The sequence below is a fragment of the Microcebus murinus genome, chromosome 14, assembly GCF_040939455.1.
Source record: "Microcebus murinus isolate Inina chromosome 14, M.murinus_Inina_mat1.0, whole genome shotgun sequence".
In the NCBI taxonomy this organism is placed as follows: Eukaryota; Metazoa; Chordata; class Mammalia; order Primates; family Cheirogaleidae; genus Microcebus; species Microcebus murinus.
In genome coordinates, this window is record NC_134117.1 from 8,205,334 (window position 1) to 8,220,145 (window position 14,812).

General features: G+C 55.5%; 1 protein-coding gene across 1 annotated transcript in view; it reads right to left on the reverse strand.

Annotated features, from left to right (window-relative positions):
- Nucleotides 1-5,013: 5,013 nt before the first annotated feature.
- Nucleotides 5,014-14,812, reverse strand: part of LOC105880334 (scavenger receptor cysteine-rich domain-containing protein DMBT1) — a 56,241-nt gene continuing 46,442 nt past the window's right edge. Inside the window, 4 exon segments of the mRNA XM_076009646.1 lie at nt 5,014-5,332; nt 8,173-8,561; nt 13,067-13,251; nt 14,102-14,310. Coding sequence (XP_075865761.1) covers nt 5,014-5,332; nt 8,173-8,561; nt 13,067-13,251; nt 14,102-14,310 — 1,102 coding nt within the window.

The window sequence follows — 14,812 nt, forward strand, 5'->3', positions numbered from 1 at the left end:
AGGACAGGGCTGGAGGGGACAGATCTTGGAGTGCCTCAGGGCAGCTGCCTTCACCCTGGGGTGGGGACAAGGCAGCCACTCTGCTGTCAGAGACTGGAATCAGATCCTGACTCTTTAAAGTAACGAATGGGGGCCGTGGCAGGCTTTTGCAAGGGTCCTTTGTTAGAGCCAAACTCCCGGGAGCCCTCTCCTATACTGGACAACTAATGGCCCCCAAAGAAACAAAGTAGCAGGCTCCTTGTGAACACAAGTCCCCAAGGTTGTGCCACAGCGCCCTCTGGTGTCAGCAGGTGGATGGCAGGGGGGTGGTGGGAGAGATGCTGGTCACCCAAATGGCTGGTCATCTCTGTCCCCACAGGAAACAGAAGACAACTCGGGACAGGTGCCATGTGACAGGGCCTTGCAGTTCTGGCCCCCTGAGACACAGTGTCGGCGTGTCAGTTACGCTGTTGAGGGCGGAGCCTGGGGCAGAGTCACTGTGCTTTTAGCAGGGCCTGGCTATTCAGGGAGCTGGAGGAGCCCCCACCAGGTAAAGTGAACAGTGCCACGGGGCCAGGTTGGCAACGATGTGGTGGAGATGGCACAGTGGTGCTGCGAACCCCTCCTTTGGCATCTGGTCCCACGTCCCGCAGACGAGCTGCAGCCAGGGTGTCGGTGCAGTGCTGTGTGAGAACCCAGCACGCGGCCAGGCCTCCTGGGTGCAGGGTGCCCGTGGGCCCATGAAAGAGGAGGAAGACCAGGCACCAGGACTCAGGGAAGCTGACTCCAACCCCAGCTCTGCCACTCTCTGCCCCAAATCCTGCGTGTACTGTGTGTCACTGCACCTCTCTGACCCAGGCCTTCATCCCTGCCAGGTGAGAGTGGTGACACGTGGCCACACTGCTGTCAGGAGGTTTAGATTCACGACATGTCAGAGGTGCTCCTGGCAGGAGATGCTTAATTACCATTTCCTCCATGGCAAATCCTCCTGAACAGCAGAGGTTGGGGCAATGTGAATTAGCAGAAATGAGGTACTTTAGGCAAGTGATATTGTGAGATGGCCTTTTGGGACATGAATCCAATAGCAAATGGAAAGTGGACCCTTTAGATCCACTGGGGGCAAGTCTGCTAGGCCCCATGCCCTGAGTCACCCCATCTTTATAGCGGGGACCCATAGCCTCCACTGCTCCTTCTCATGCACAGGGCACAAGCATGAGACGCTTGTGACATTTCTGACATCGTCTCCACAGCTGTGGGCTCCAGGGAAGGAAGCAAAGCCTCAGGGCCCTGAGGACAGGAGTCCTGCTTGCATGAGCTTTCCAGGGAGAAGGGGATTGACTGGTGACCCAGGGTGGGGTCTAAGCAGCCCTAACCCAGCAGTTCTTGATCTTGGGACAACCTGGAGCTCTCGGGTCACTGCTCTCAGGCCCAGACCCAGAGATTCTGATCTAACTGGTTTGGGTGCAGCCTGACAGTGGAAGGTTTAGAAGTACCCAGGTCGTTGTCTCGTGCAGCCAGAGTTGAGCATCCCTGCCTTAAGCCACAGCCTCAGTTGCTGGAGATCACAGCCTCATCTTCCCCCGAGTGTCGTGGGGATGGTGTGTCCCTGCTCCCAGCCAAGCCTGCTTCTCTGTGTCCTCTGTGACTGGAGCCTTGGTCACACTGACAGCTTCAGTCCAGAGACCCTGTCACCAGCAGCATGTCCTCTGCTCTGCCCGTCTCTTGGACCTCACTGCTTCTCACGCCCAAACTCATCTGTCTCCAGTAGCCACCCACCTGGCTGGGCCCTGCTGACAAAGGGGCCATTACCTCCTCCCTCGAGGGGCTTCCAAGTTGGCTAAGCGAGAGTCTGGACCCAGTGGTCACCTATGAGGAATGCCTGGCTCCAAGGGGCTATTTCCCAGGGACGAGGAGGCTCCAGAGGAGTCTGGTGGAAACGAATTTCTCCTGGATGAATGTGGGGCCGTCTGCGACACTCTCCACATCCACGGCCGAGTCCAGAGCCCAGTTGGGGGCTGGCACCCACTGGGATGGAGGGAGGAGTGAATGGACAGGGTCTGGCTTCCAGGTTGGGTTCCAGAGTCCTGTCCTTTTTTCAGTTCCTGGATGTGTGACTTGCCACTTTGCTCCTCTGATAGGTCTCAAATCTGCACACCGCTCCACATTGCTGCTGCTTTTGCAGACCCAGTCCCGGCTGCTGTCTGCATTTCAGTTCTTTGCCATTGCTTTCAGGGTAGACTTGCCATCATGGGGTGACCCTCAAGGCTTTCCTTGACCACCCTGGACTGGGAGGGTAAGTGTGGGCATGGGGGTGATGGTGGGTAGACTGGAAACCTGCAAGGGACTGTCCCTGGGGCCCCAGCTCCTCTGACACCTAGTAAGGCTCAGGGGCCCACCCTGCACCCCACGGAGGCTGAGGGGGCTGCACTGTAGCTGGTGGTGGCAGCTCTCGGTCAGCCCTAGGCGAGTCTCGGTTGCAATTCTCTGGCCCTCATCCTGGGGTCTGCAGCTGCTGCCAGCTCAAGTCACACTTCCGCAGTTAGGCTCGTCTTAGCTCTCCCCTCTTGGAGCAGGGGTCCTCAGCCTGGTTCCACGGGGCAAACCTTGGCATTGCTGGGGCAGTACACAAAAGCTCCCATTCCTACCAAGCCTGGCCTAGGGGCCCCGGGTCTGGCTTCTCTTCTAATTTCTGGCAAATTCGCTGCCTCCTTTGAACCCACCTCATCCCTTTGTTGCTTGTGAGCTCCTGGGGGTCACCTGTCAATCCCCTTCTCCCTGGAAAGCTCATGCAAGCAGGACTCCTGTCCTCGGGGCCCTGACGGTTTGCTGCCCTCCCTAGAGCCTGCCCAGCCCACAGTTTCAGAGATGGTGTCGGAAACCAAAACAGGCAGATTCCTGCATGCCTGGAGCCAACTGTCTTTGATTGCAAATCACAAGCACTACCAGTTACGAGGCAGTTAGCATTCTCACCTTTCTCAGCCTTTGTCCTGCCCTGCCGCTGGGGAGACACAGGCACTGCCCTGCGTCGCTCTTTCTGCCATCCCCCACCTGTCTGCTCCACTCGAAGGGATCCAGAACTTGGGTGAGCCGCTGGAAACACCGGCCCAACTGACCCGCGCTTTGAAAAAGGTCCATGATTCAGCTTGCCCTGTCATAAGGAAAGGCTGAGATTTATGCCACAGGCCTGAGAAGCTGGTTTGGAAACGGTCAGAAAAATTCTACCTAGAGGGAGCTCTGCGGCTGCTAGCGTGTGGCTCACAGTTGCGTGCAGGGTTTTACCTGTCAGTGCCTGTTTACCTTTTGCCCCAGCACTGAGCCTGTGGACCTGGGGGAAACCTGGCCCCCACCTTTCTTCACTCTCACCTCTAACCACCCCCCCATACACCTGTGCCACGGTAAACAGAGCTTGAGACCTGCTGGGTGCCAAGCTCTGTCCCTTCATTCCTTCCATCCTTTCAGGTGCCTGGGCCCATGTGGCCACCGTCTGAGCATCCTCTCCTGGCTTCACATCCTGCAGCTCAGAGGCCAGCCGCTGGCGGCGCGGGTCCTACTCCCCAGCGTGAAGCTGCCACGGCCAGGACCCCAGGCAGGGAGAGCCCAGCAGCGACAGCAGAGCTGTGATAACTCCTCCGGGAGCTTGCCAGCTCCTCCACGTCAGCCACCGACAGGTCTGGGAAGGAGAGGAGACTACAGCAATAGAGTTGGGACCAGGACAGAGCCCAGCAGAGGAGAAGGGAGACCAGGAAAGGCTGTAGTCCCCAGGATGGAGCAAAAGCAATCTCTTCCTACCATTTGGTAGGAAGAGAAAGGAAATGGCAAGGGGAAATGCCGGGAGGGAAACTGAGGCCAGCCCCCAACGGCAGCTGAGTGCCAGACTAGAAAGATTTCACATTCTCTCATCAGTCAAGAGGAGTCAGGGACGGTTTCTTGTGCAGGAACTCGGAGCTGGGCTTTGGGAGAGCACATCTGGCCTGAGGCTGCAGGTGGGTGGGAGGGCAGAGAGTTGGGCCTTCAGACCGATTGAGGAATGGTTACGAGAGTCACAGGCAAGGGGTCCCAGGACCTGAGCTGCCACAGCAGCTGCAGGGACCAGAAGGAAGGAGAAAGGTGAGCCCTGTCCCCGTGGGCCCTTCATCCGCCCTGCTGTCCGTTGCCCCTTGTTCCGCCGAGAGATACAGCACAGGACCTGCTCTGAATTGCACCCCCCCTCACTGGAGTGTCAGCTCCTCAAGGGCGGGGAGTTTGAGCTATGTCTGTTCATTTATTTGCTTCCTGGTACATAGTAGGCCTGCAATATTGGTTGAATGAATGAAGACTTGAGGAAAGAGCATAGAATCTGCGGGACGTGGAGACTGCCGGAACAGGGCACAGGAGGAGAGACAGCCGTCAAAGGTGCCCCATGGTCGTGCCCTGACAGGGGAGGGCTTGTGACAGCTACGGTGGCCCCAGTCTGTCCCCAACGGCACAGCCACCATAACTGTGGACCTGACCCCAGCCTGGGCCAGAAATCCTGGGAACCCTCTGCGAACATGTCCTCGTCCACACCAAAGCAGCACGGCAGAAGTCACAGTCGCTGTGCCGAGTGAGGAAAATGAAAATGGCCTGCGCTGGGCTGAACCCTGCCAGCAGTCGGGACAAATTGCAGTGCGTCTGGCGTTACAGTTTGTGGTTATCGTCATGAGGAATAGCGTTATCACTCATGTTGTCAACGTGGGTGACAACAATGGTAACAGGAACTCCCATGCACCAGGCACCCAATGACCTGTACCAGGCAGAGCCGAGGCAGTTTAATCAACATTACTTTATGTAACCCTCTCAACAGAGCTAAGAGGCGAGTATTGACATTTTCATTTCACAGGTGAGAACCCAGAGGACAAAGGTGCCAGGTCCATCACTGCCCAGGCAGAACTCTGGGAGCCAAGCCCTATACCAGGAACCTTGAGGGGAGGCGTAGCACAGTGGGCCTGGCATACAGTAGGTGCTCAATTTCAGTTAGGACATGGCACCAACAGAAACATCCCAAGTCCCCGGTGGTCACGGGTCTGCGCCCTGGTGGGCAGTGGGGTCCGAGGATGACCCCCCGCCGAGGCTCTTCTCTGCCTGGGGTGTCTGCAGCTGGACAGGCCCCAGGACGACGTTCACCTTCCCCTGGTAGGAGCCCAGGTCCCTCTTGGACCTCACCACGCAGCCCCTGTAGCAGCGGGAAGAGTAGTCGTGCGCCCTGCACACCACCATCTTGCACTGCAGGTACACGGAGGGGAAGCGGTTCAGGAAGTGGAAGGCGTTGAATTGGAAGCGGGCGATGCGGGGGGACGGCTGGGCGTAGGAGTGGTAGGTCTCATCCTTCACGCACCTGGAAGGAGAGAGGAGCAACACATTAGCTCCCATCAACACCCTGCCTTCTTCCCGACCCAGTGGCGCCAGGCGCGGAACTCCACGGCCTGTCCTCGCCGCCCAGCCCCACCTTCTCTGTGTCCGTGCAGAACCGACACTCGCCGCTGGGTGTGCAGGAAAGTCCTGGCCACTCTGGGGTACCACCAGCCTCTTTAAGCAGCAAGTCTCCCAGAGTTTTCAGGCTGACAAGCAGGCCCCACATGGCACAGTGAGTTGGGGCACAAACCGTGAGGACCACGTGCTCAGCGTCCGGGGGAAGCCAGGTGGGCCGGGGAGGAGCTCAAGTCTGGATCCCGGGAGCAGGGCCCAGAGACAGGCCAGAAAAGACAATGACTTCTCTCCTGTTCCCTGGTCTCAGGGCCAGGCAAGGTGACATGAGGCTGCACTCTGGATATGTCGGTGGCCCTGCCCTTCCCAACACTCCTTTCTCAGGACCTCTCTCTCCTGACCCCCCCAGCCTGCCCTGAGCCCCGAGCAGCTGTACCTCCTACGCTGGCCCGAGCACCCTCCAGGAGCCCCCACTCCAATACCAACGGCCTCAGCTGGCGTTAGAGGCAAAGTAACCTAAGAACACGCTTAAGGGAACGTTACTGAGATACGGATGAGGACGCACCTTCACAAGATCCTACAGGTAAGGAAGCAGCTTACCTGTTAAAGTCCACATTAGTGGGCATTTAGGATTTTGAGGGATGTGGAAAGAGGAGGGCAAGGAGAGCCAGCCGCTGGGGTGTAGGAGCGGGTGGGCAGGTCTGCAGGGCAGCCTGGCTCTGCCTGGGGCCCGGGCCCGGCCTGCCCGCCCTCCTCCTTCTGCCTCCTGGAGCTTCCTTCCTCCACTTCCAACTCAGATTCTCTTCCATACTAAGATTTTCTTTCTTTCTTTCTTCCACTTTTCAAGCGGCTCCCTTTGCAGTGAAGGTAGGGGAGGAAACACCCCCAGAGGCCAGGGAAGAGGCGTTTATAAAAAAAGGTCGGTGTAACTCAGGAGCTGCCTGGGCAATAATTGCATTTCCCATAAAACCCTGCCAGGCAGGGGCTCTGCGGGGCTGGAGCACCGCAGTCTGGGCTGCACCTACCTCAGAATCACCTGCGGGTATTTTTAAAAATACAAGATACCAGAGCCCCAGCAGGCCAAATAAAGAGAGTGTGTGGGTGGGGCCCAGGCAGGGTGTGTTTGAAGCCCCAGGTTATTCCAATGGGCATCCAGGTGGGCGATCTGCTGATGGCCAGGTGTGGCCAATGAGTCATTGTGCCATCAGGGCACACCTATCCCCTCCCCATGCCCACAGCATTATCATAGATACATGGCAGAATTTGACCAGAAAGAATCCGTTGGCAGGGAAGAACCAAATCACTCGATCCTTTGTGTCACTTTCAATCATTTCACACAAATTCGAGTAGCACCTTATGACGATTTGTAGAAGGGAATCTTGCCTTTTGCAGAAGGGAATCTGTTAAGCTTTCCTGCCCATCTCGGCTGCCAAGGGGACTGCTGTGAATTGAACTAACTGCATAGACTGTGCACATATGAGCCGCAACACCTGTTGACTGAACTGACACATATTCAGACTGTGCCTAAAAAGAGATGTTGTCGGCCGGGCGCTGTGGCTCACGCCTGTAATCCTAGCTCTTGGGAGGCCGAGGCGGGCGGATTGCTCAAGGTCAGGAGTTCGAAACCAGCCTGAGCAAGAGCGAGACCCCGTCTCTACTATAAATAGAAAGAAATTAATTGGCCAACTAATATATATACAAAAAATTAGCCGGGCATGGTGGCGCATGCCTGTAGTCCCAGCTACCCGGGAAGCTGAGGCAGTAGGATCACTCGAGCCCAGGAGTTTGAGGTTGCTGTGAGCTAGGCTGATGCCACGGCACTCACTCTAGCCTGGGCAACAAAGCGAGACTCTGTCTCAAAAAAAAAAAAAAGAGATGTTGTCAGGTATCTCGCGGAGGTGTGAAATTTAGCCCCTCCACCCCTAGTTCTCTTGGGAGGCAGCGGCTACCGAGGCTACCAGAGTTGCACCCTGCACACCCTGGTGTCTTGGGACATCTTCACGAGCGCAGAAGAGTGAAGCCCACCTCAGCACAGTGCAGCCATCCAGGGAAGCTGGACTATGGTAGAGTGGCCTGGCCTGGGCACCATCTGAGCCAGCCTGGGAACCCCTGGCCTGACCTCTGCTCCTCTTGAGCTTGATGGAAAGCCTGGACTCTTAGAACTTTCACTCCCGGGTCCGTAGGAGGAATAAGGACCTGCTGCACCCGCACCCCATCCACTCCTTCCCACCCAATCCTCCCAACAAACTTATGACGTGGGCACCAACATCCCCAGTTGACAGGGGAGGATCTGGCCCAGAGAGGTGCATTTGCTGGCCCAGAGCCACACAGCTGGCATGGGACAGAGCTGGTGTTTCAACCTTGGTCTGCTCCAAAATCACTGCTGTTCCCGCTACGCGCAGGGGGTTTTTAAGCCTAAGGCTGGAGTTCGGTCACCTGGGGTCTAATCCCAGTTTATGGCTAACCTGCTGGGTGACCCCTGGTGAGTTGCTCCACTCTCCCCACAGGCGAACTAAAGGCAACACGTGATCCCCCTGCCCTTCCCACCAGGGCTGTGGCCCAGGGCGCAGCGTGAAAGCACCTCAGAAGGTAAAAGCCGCAGGATGTCAGTGCCCGTAGAAAGGAATCTGGTTACGCTTGGGCTACGAGGAACTGGGGTGAACCCAGATCTGCCTTCCTCAGCCTTCTGAGCTGCTCCTGTTTGAGTGGTCAGGTAAGGGTCTGAGTCTGTTCCACGAAGACAGTCCTTACCCGCTCCGGATCAGATCGTAGGTCAGAGACGTGAAGTCACTGGAGTACGGGGAGGCCACACAGGTGTCCACAAACAAGGCCAGCGAGGCATCGGAGTGGCGGATTTCAGCCTGGAGGTACAGATTCTGGTCCAGGTCCACATAGTACGGGCTGCTGGTCACGGGATATAAGAACGAGGACGATGTATAGAAGGAAATGTTCACGTCGAAATTGCCGTACTGGACTTCCTCGACCTCGATGGTGTCATTAGCGATGTACATCGTGTTGACCCAGGTGTTCTGCAGCATCTTGCAGCTGACGTGAATGTGAAGGTCCTTCTTCCTTTTGATGACGCCACTTGACACAGCTGCTTTGAGGAAGTTGAAATAGTTGATGGTGTCGTTTTCTACCTGGGAGGGGCAGGCGGGAGAGCAGAGTCAGGCAATGTCACCTGCCAAGCCAATCTCACTGCTGATTTGGGTTGGAAGGAGAAGGAAGTGACTCAACCAGACCCCCAAACCCTCCCAGAACCACATGAAGATGGCACATGTCGCCCCATGGCTGCTATTCCCTGGGCTGGACGTCCAGCTCACCTAGCACGACTCTGCTCCTTTCACCTCTTCCCCCTTCCTCTACCACGTGTGAGGACCACAGTGTGGGCCAGCTGTTGGGGCCGCGGGGTGCTCCTCCTCGTGGCAAGAGGTGGGTCTGGGTGCCTCGTATCCTGCCTTATAACTAGCTGTGTCTTGACCGTGTGACTTGGGCCCTTCTTGCTTGTTCTAGTTCATTCTCACTGTTGCTGGGGGTACGGGCGGGTGGGTCACATACTTCTGGGAGGAGACCTGGTGGGATCGGTCTTAATTGTTTTCTGTTTTGATTGACTGACTGGTGGCTATTGCAGCCTGGTGTCTGATCCTGTGGGAGCTGGTGTTGACCTCTGGGACAGGGACTTCCCAGAGGCTCACGTGGACAATTGGGTGGGCCATGGCAACACGGGAACAGTTCCTGTGCCCTGCTGCTTTTTCACCTCCCTGTAGCAAGGGACCATCTCCTACTGTGCTTTTCACTAAGCAGCAAACTCATAAGAATGTTGGTCTCTCGTGCCTCTGGTGTGCGCTGGATGTCTTGAGGGAGACCTTTCTGGAGATGAGAGGCTTACCCCTGCGGGCCTGTGAGCATCTGAGGGAAAGGATGGCACCTAAGCACCTCTTTCCCCAGGGCGTGGCACAGTGCCACAATAGCATGAGTGGCACCTCTAAGTATCTGTACAATAAATGAAAGGTATGGGGGCCAGTGGCCCAACATGAATGCAGTGATGAGTGGAGGAGGACAGGGCCAGGAGCCATCTGTCCCAGCAGCCAAGATGATGCAAGTGAACAAGGCCCCCTGATGCTCCGGGGTCATGATCCTCCGGCCCCCAGGTGAGGTGAGCACACCTGAGCCATCTCCAGGCTGGAGACCGCAGGGAATTCTCCCCCTCCCAGCCCAGTACAGTGAGAACCCCAGCACACCACCGGTGCTTTTGCAGGAATGGGAATGAAAATAACACCACGGTGACCTAAGCAGAAGTCCTTTGCCATGTTAGCCATGTACACTGTCAAAGGCAAAACTCCATTCCTGGCTGGTTGGGACATTAGACAAGGTCCCTTCTGAAGCCAACACGTAACACAACTCAAACACAAGCAGTCTCAAGAATGGAGCATGCTGGAGAGTCCGCTATGTCCAGTCTGTGGTCGCAGAGCTCTGCTCTGGGTATGCGCCTTCCAGACCAAACTTGTGAAAAGAGAAAAGCTTAACAAGAAACGTAAAGTGGTTTCTGCCGCCTCTGGGACCATTCCCTTTCTCCGTTCTCTCGGTTCCCTTTTCCCAGACTGACCAGGAGCCTGGGCCGGTCACTTTGGCCGGCAGGAGATGCCAGAGCCCACACTCTGGGCCCAGCTCTGGCGAGAATCACAGGAACAGGCTCTGTGTTCCCCACCTGCTCTTAGCACATTACATTTTCTGCCTTCAAATTTTCTTCAAGTTTTTCTCTTGCTTTACATTTCAGCACCAACAGTTGCCATAATAAACTATGGGATTTTTGTCACCTTCTCACTCTTTCAAAGACAAGCTCAAGTGCTTTCCATTTCACTCTGTATGTGAACACGAACATGTTCACAGAATTCACACTTGTCTGGGGTTTCTATGGTTGAGCTACATTCTGAATCCACTCCCAACAAGGAACGTGGAGTGCAGATTCATTTCTTGGTCAGAAGAAGCAGTTCTTATTTTAGACTAAAATTCATAACTAGGCATCTGATCAGTTTGGAAGGAAGTCAACTTGGTATGCCATGGAAAGTCCTGCGGATAAGTCCACTGATATTTCCATGGAGACTCGGACTCTTCCTGCCCTGGGATCCTTCTCGAGGCAGGAGGATGTCATCTAACTCAGCCACACCAGCAAACATGCGCGACACACCCGCCAAACGGGGCAGCCTGGTGGCGGTGTGGGAGGCTCCGGCTATATGGGTCGCACAGCCCTGCCTTTGCGTCCTGGCCTCGCGCTCATGACCTTGTGGTCCTAGGCAAGCGGCATACCTTCCGCAAGCCTCCATTGCCTCAAGATGCAGTGGGAATAAAATTCTCCCCAGGATTTTAAAAGTCACGGAGAACGCTTAGTGCAGCGCCTGGCATGCATACTAGCTGTTAATGATACTACGATAAAGCCTCCGGCATTCGCTGGTAGGCGTGTGGCAGTTTCAATAGACGGAGGCATGAGAGTGTGGCGTGTGCTGACCGTGACCAGCCGAGTCAGAAGACACAGGTTTGGTGCATTGTTTGGCCCTTCGAATGGGGGTGAAGGCCCACCAGTGGGGTCGCTGAGATGCCAGCGGCACCAGGCGACTGACTCCCACTGACCAAACTCACGACAAAGCAGAACCCAACAGGACTGACTTACAGAGGGAACTAGGAAAGCCACATTGAATAGAAGGCTTGCGTGGCGTGAGCGCTACGTGCCTGTCCCTGCCAGTCAGTCCACCTGCCCCACTAAATTCGCTGAGCTCCTCTCTGAAGGAGGCCTGGTGTTGGGGTCTGGCCGAGCAGGCGGGGTGATCACAGGGCACCCCAGGCCCTTGGACACAGACAGGCGTTGTGGCCCACGGGCCTGCCCGGGTGGCTAAATGGGTACCCCCTCCTCTCTCGGTGTTTCCTGCGTGCCGAAGAGCGGGCCGACTTTGCCGGATGGTGAACACCATGCTCTCGGCACCTGGCCCAGTGCCCAGCAGGCGGCGAGCGCTCCATGTGTCTTTGGTGAACGAAAGTGCCTGACACACTGAAGCCGCCTGACCGTGTGTGCGCTGCACGCGCCGTGCGTGCATCTGAGCTTTTCATGCTGTGTGTTTACTGCAGTCCTAAGCCAAATAAAAGCACTGGCTCTTTTTTGTCCTTGACTGGCAAAATCTTGAAATAATTATTTAGGGGTCAGATGAAAATCTAGAACGTGGAATGGCTGATTTAAAATAAGTTTACATACAATTAAGTGCACCCATGATAAACGTGCCACCAGTTTGACACTGGGATTGCCGCCACAGTGAGAAGCAGGACGACAGCTCCTGCCCAAGCAGAGCCCCGCTGCCCCTCTGCCATCCGCAGTCACCAGCCTCATCACTGCACACTCACTCTCTGTTTCCAAATGGCAATGGCAATGGAATCGGGGGGCACCCACTCTTCTGGGCCTGGCTTCCTTTGCTCAGCATAAAGCTTTTGAGATTCTCAGATTCTACACTTCCTGGCTGAGTGGTCCAGGGCAAACTGCTTGACCCCTGTCGGCTCAGTCTCCCCCGTTTTCACAGTGGGGGTGACAATAAGAGAATACTTGATGAGAACTTGGGGAATATAGCACAGACTAGTCACAGTGTCTGCCACTTGTAGGGTGACCAACTGTCCCCGTTTGCCTAGGAGTGATTGAGGGGTTTCCTGGGGCGTGGGACTTGCTATGCTAAAATCTGCAAAGTGCCAGACAAACGAAGACGGTTAGTCACCCCAGACGGTGACAGCTCAACAAATGGTAGCTGCAGAGGCCAACTTACTGTGAGGCTTAAGCTTAAACATCTCTGTCCCCTCCCCCTACAAAGCCAGTGCACAAGCTGCCTCTAAGGCCTAACAATGTGTTTGCACCAAATACGTTTTTGCCAAATTTATAAACATGAGATATATTTGCATTCTTTAGCTTAATGAGGCCCCTGACCCTCTCACCCACCCCAAGCCAAACTATGTAAGCTGTAGGCCCTACAAAACCTAGAGCTGCTGCTGCTGTCACTGCTGATGTGAGTGGCAGCCTGCCAGGCACCTCTCTGCTGGACATGGGTGGGGAAACTGCCTGCCAAGCTTCCTTCCTCCTCCGACATCCCACTGGGGAGTGGCTGCAGCGACATCATGGCACCGAGACCTATATCTTCCTTTACTCCAATTATGTTCCTTTTTTTTTTTTTTTTTTGAGACAGAGTCTCACTCTGTTTCCCAGGCTAGAGCACTGTGGCGTCAGCCTAGCTCACAGCAACCTCAAACTCCTGGACTCAAGCAATCCTTCTGCCTCGGCCTCCTGAGAAGCTGGGGCTACAGGCATGCGCCACCATGCCCGGCTAATTTTTTTCTATATATTTTTAGTTGGCTAATTATTTTCTTTCTATTTTTAGTAGAGACGGGGTCTTGCTCTTGCTCAGGCTGGTTTCGAACTTCTGACCTCGAGCGATCCACCCACCTCGGCCTCCCAGAGTGCTAGGATTGCAGGCGTGAGCCACCGCGCCCGGCCCCAGTTATGCCCTGATTACACCATCGTCCTAGCTTCCGGATCCTTGGGATTCAAGCAGCACAGCACCTCCCACCATAAGACATCTTGCCCTATAGGAAACAGAGCGGGAAGTCCCAGGCTTACCTGCTTGACGGTGCCACAGCCCGAGTAGGGAATTGTGAATACCACCTTGCTCGGCATGATCTGGGGCCGACACTGGTGGCTCCCGTTCCAGTTGGAAATGACAAGGTCCCTGGCAGAATAGCCCAAGGATTGGAGGTAGGCCCTGCTCACGCTGGCTTCCATGTAATTTGGCAGACAAAGCAGGCCTGACGGACAAGGGCAGATAACACACTCAGTCAGTGCTCCAAACCCCACCGGTCCTACTAGGCGCTCTTCCCACTTACAGGTGCACGGATGGCGATGGCTGACAAAGATGGGACATGTTTGCAAAGAAGAGACCTTGCCACATCCCCCAAACCCGCCCCCTCCTCAGGAAAGCCCAGGGAGGGCACACGGACTCAGAATTTCTCTGACGGAGACTTGGAGACAGGATTTTAAGTTAGGGGAATGTTTTGCCCACTCACCATTTATCCATAGAGTAAAGTAACTCTACAGTTACTCTGTGGAGATGTCATGAAATAAGGCCTTTTAGCCATGGAGCAGGTCAAAGCTTTGAATCCTGACTGCACGTGAGACCTTGGACGGCACCTTGCCGGCCCTTGGCCGGTCTATATATCAGTCCATGTAATAACCCCGTTGTGGCCTCACAGCCTTGGTGGGAAAGGGCCGAGTGACCAGCTCAGTCCGTCTTCAGACAGAAGCCAAGTGTGCCAGGTCTCAGGACATGGCCCTAGGGTCCTGCACTGTGGGAAGGTCACACGGCTTCAGGCCAGGTGGTGTCCCTCCCTGCCTTTGGCACTGACGTCTCACTATCTGCTGAGCGCATCATCTTGCACTTTCCACTCAGCCTCTGCCGCCCACAGTGAGGCCAGCACGCTGCCCACCAGCCAGAGCCCCCAGGACCTCAGCCCCTGGCCTCGTGCAGCACGAACCTCAGCCTTGGAGGCCTGACAAGGCCACTGTAATTTCTTATTCCACAGCCAGGGGACAGCTGAGCAGCAGCCGGCTCTCAGGCTGTGCCCGCTCCTAACCAAGCATTCCCTCAAGGGGACTTACTGGTGCTGTCGTTGGAAGGGCTGGAGAAGTACTCGGCCTGGAACCCTCTCCTGGTGACGCTGCCATCGCTGACGAAGCGAATCGACATGAAATTCGATGACGAAGTGAAGGAGCCACTGGACCCGTCACAAACCCGAGCAATGAGGGGAGAGCTGTCGTGGGGGCCGTCGAACACCTCGATGTAATCATAGTTGCAGCCACCTTCCAGCCTGCGGAGAGAGGACACACGGTTTGGGCTCCCTGTCATACCCAGCACTGAGGCAGGGCGATCAGATCTCAGGGAGGGCGTCACGCCTCTGCGCCAGAAACTCTGACAAAGTTCACCCTCGAAAATAACAGATTTTCGTAGAAAAGGGGAGGTTCGGCTCCCATGGTCTCTGCACCTGGGTCTAAGTCCTGCCTTTTGGGGTCACGAATGTGAAATTTACAGCCCTGCTCCTGAAAGCCCTGTACGTCATGAAATGAAGGGCTCACGTCCTCATTTAGACCATTTTTCTTCTACCAAAAAGTCCCCAGGTTGCCCCACAGAATATAAAATGTCATGGAGGGTAACGGTCTTTGTTATCAAGGCACTGGTGAAAGAACCGATCACGATCAACTTTTCTCATAGTGTATCAGGAGCTTTATGTGCAGGCATTGTATTGTAAGGACAAAGAGATTAACATAATGTCTCTGTCGCAAGATCCCAAAGGAAGTATTAAGGCAGAGACT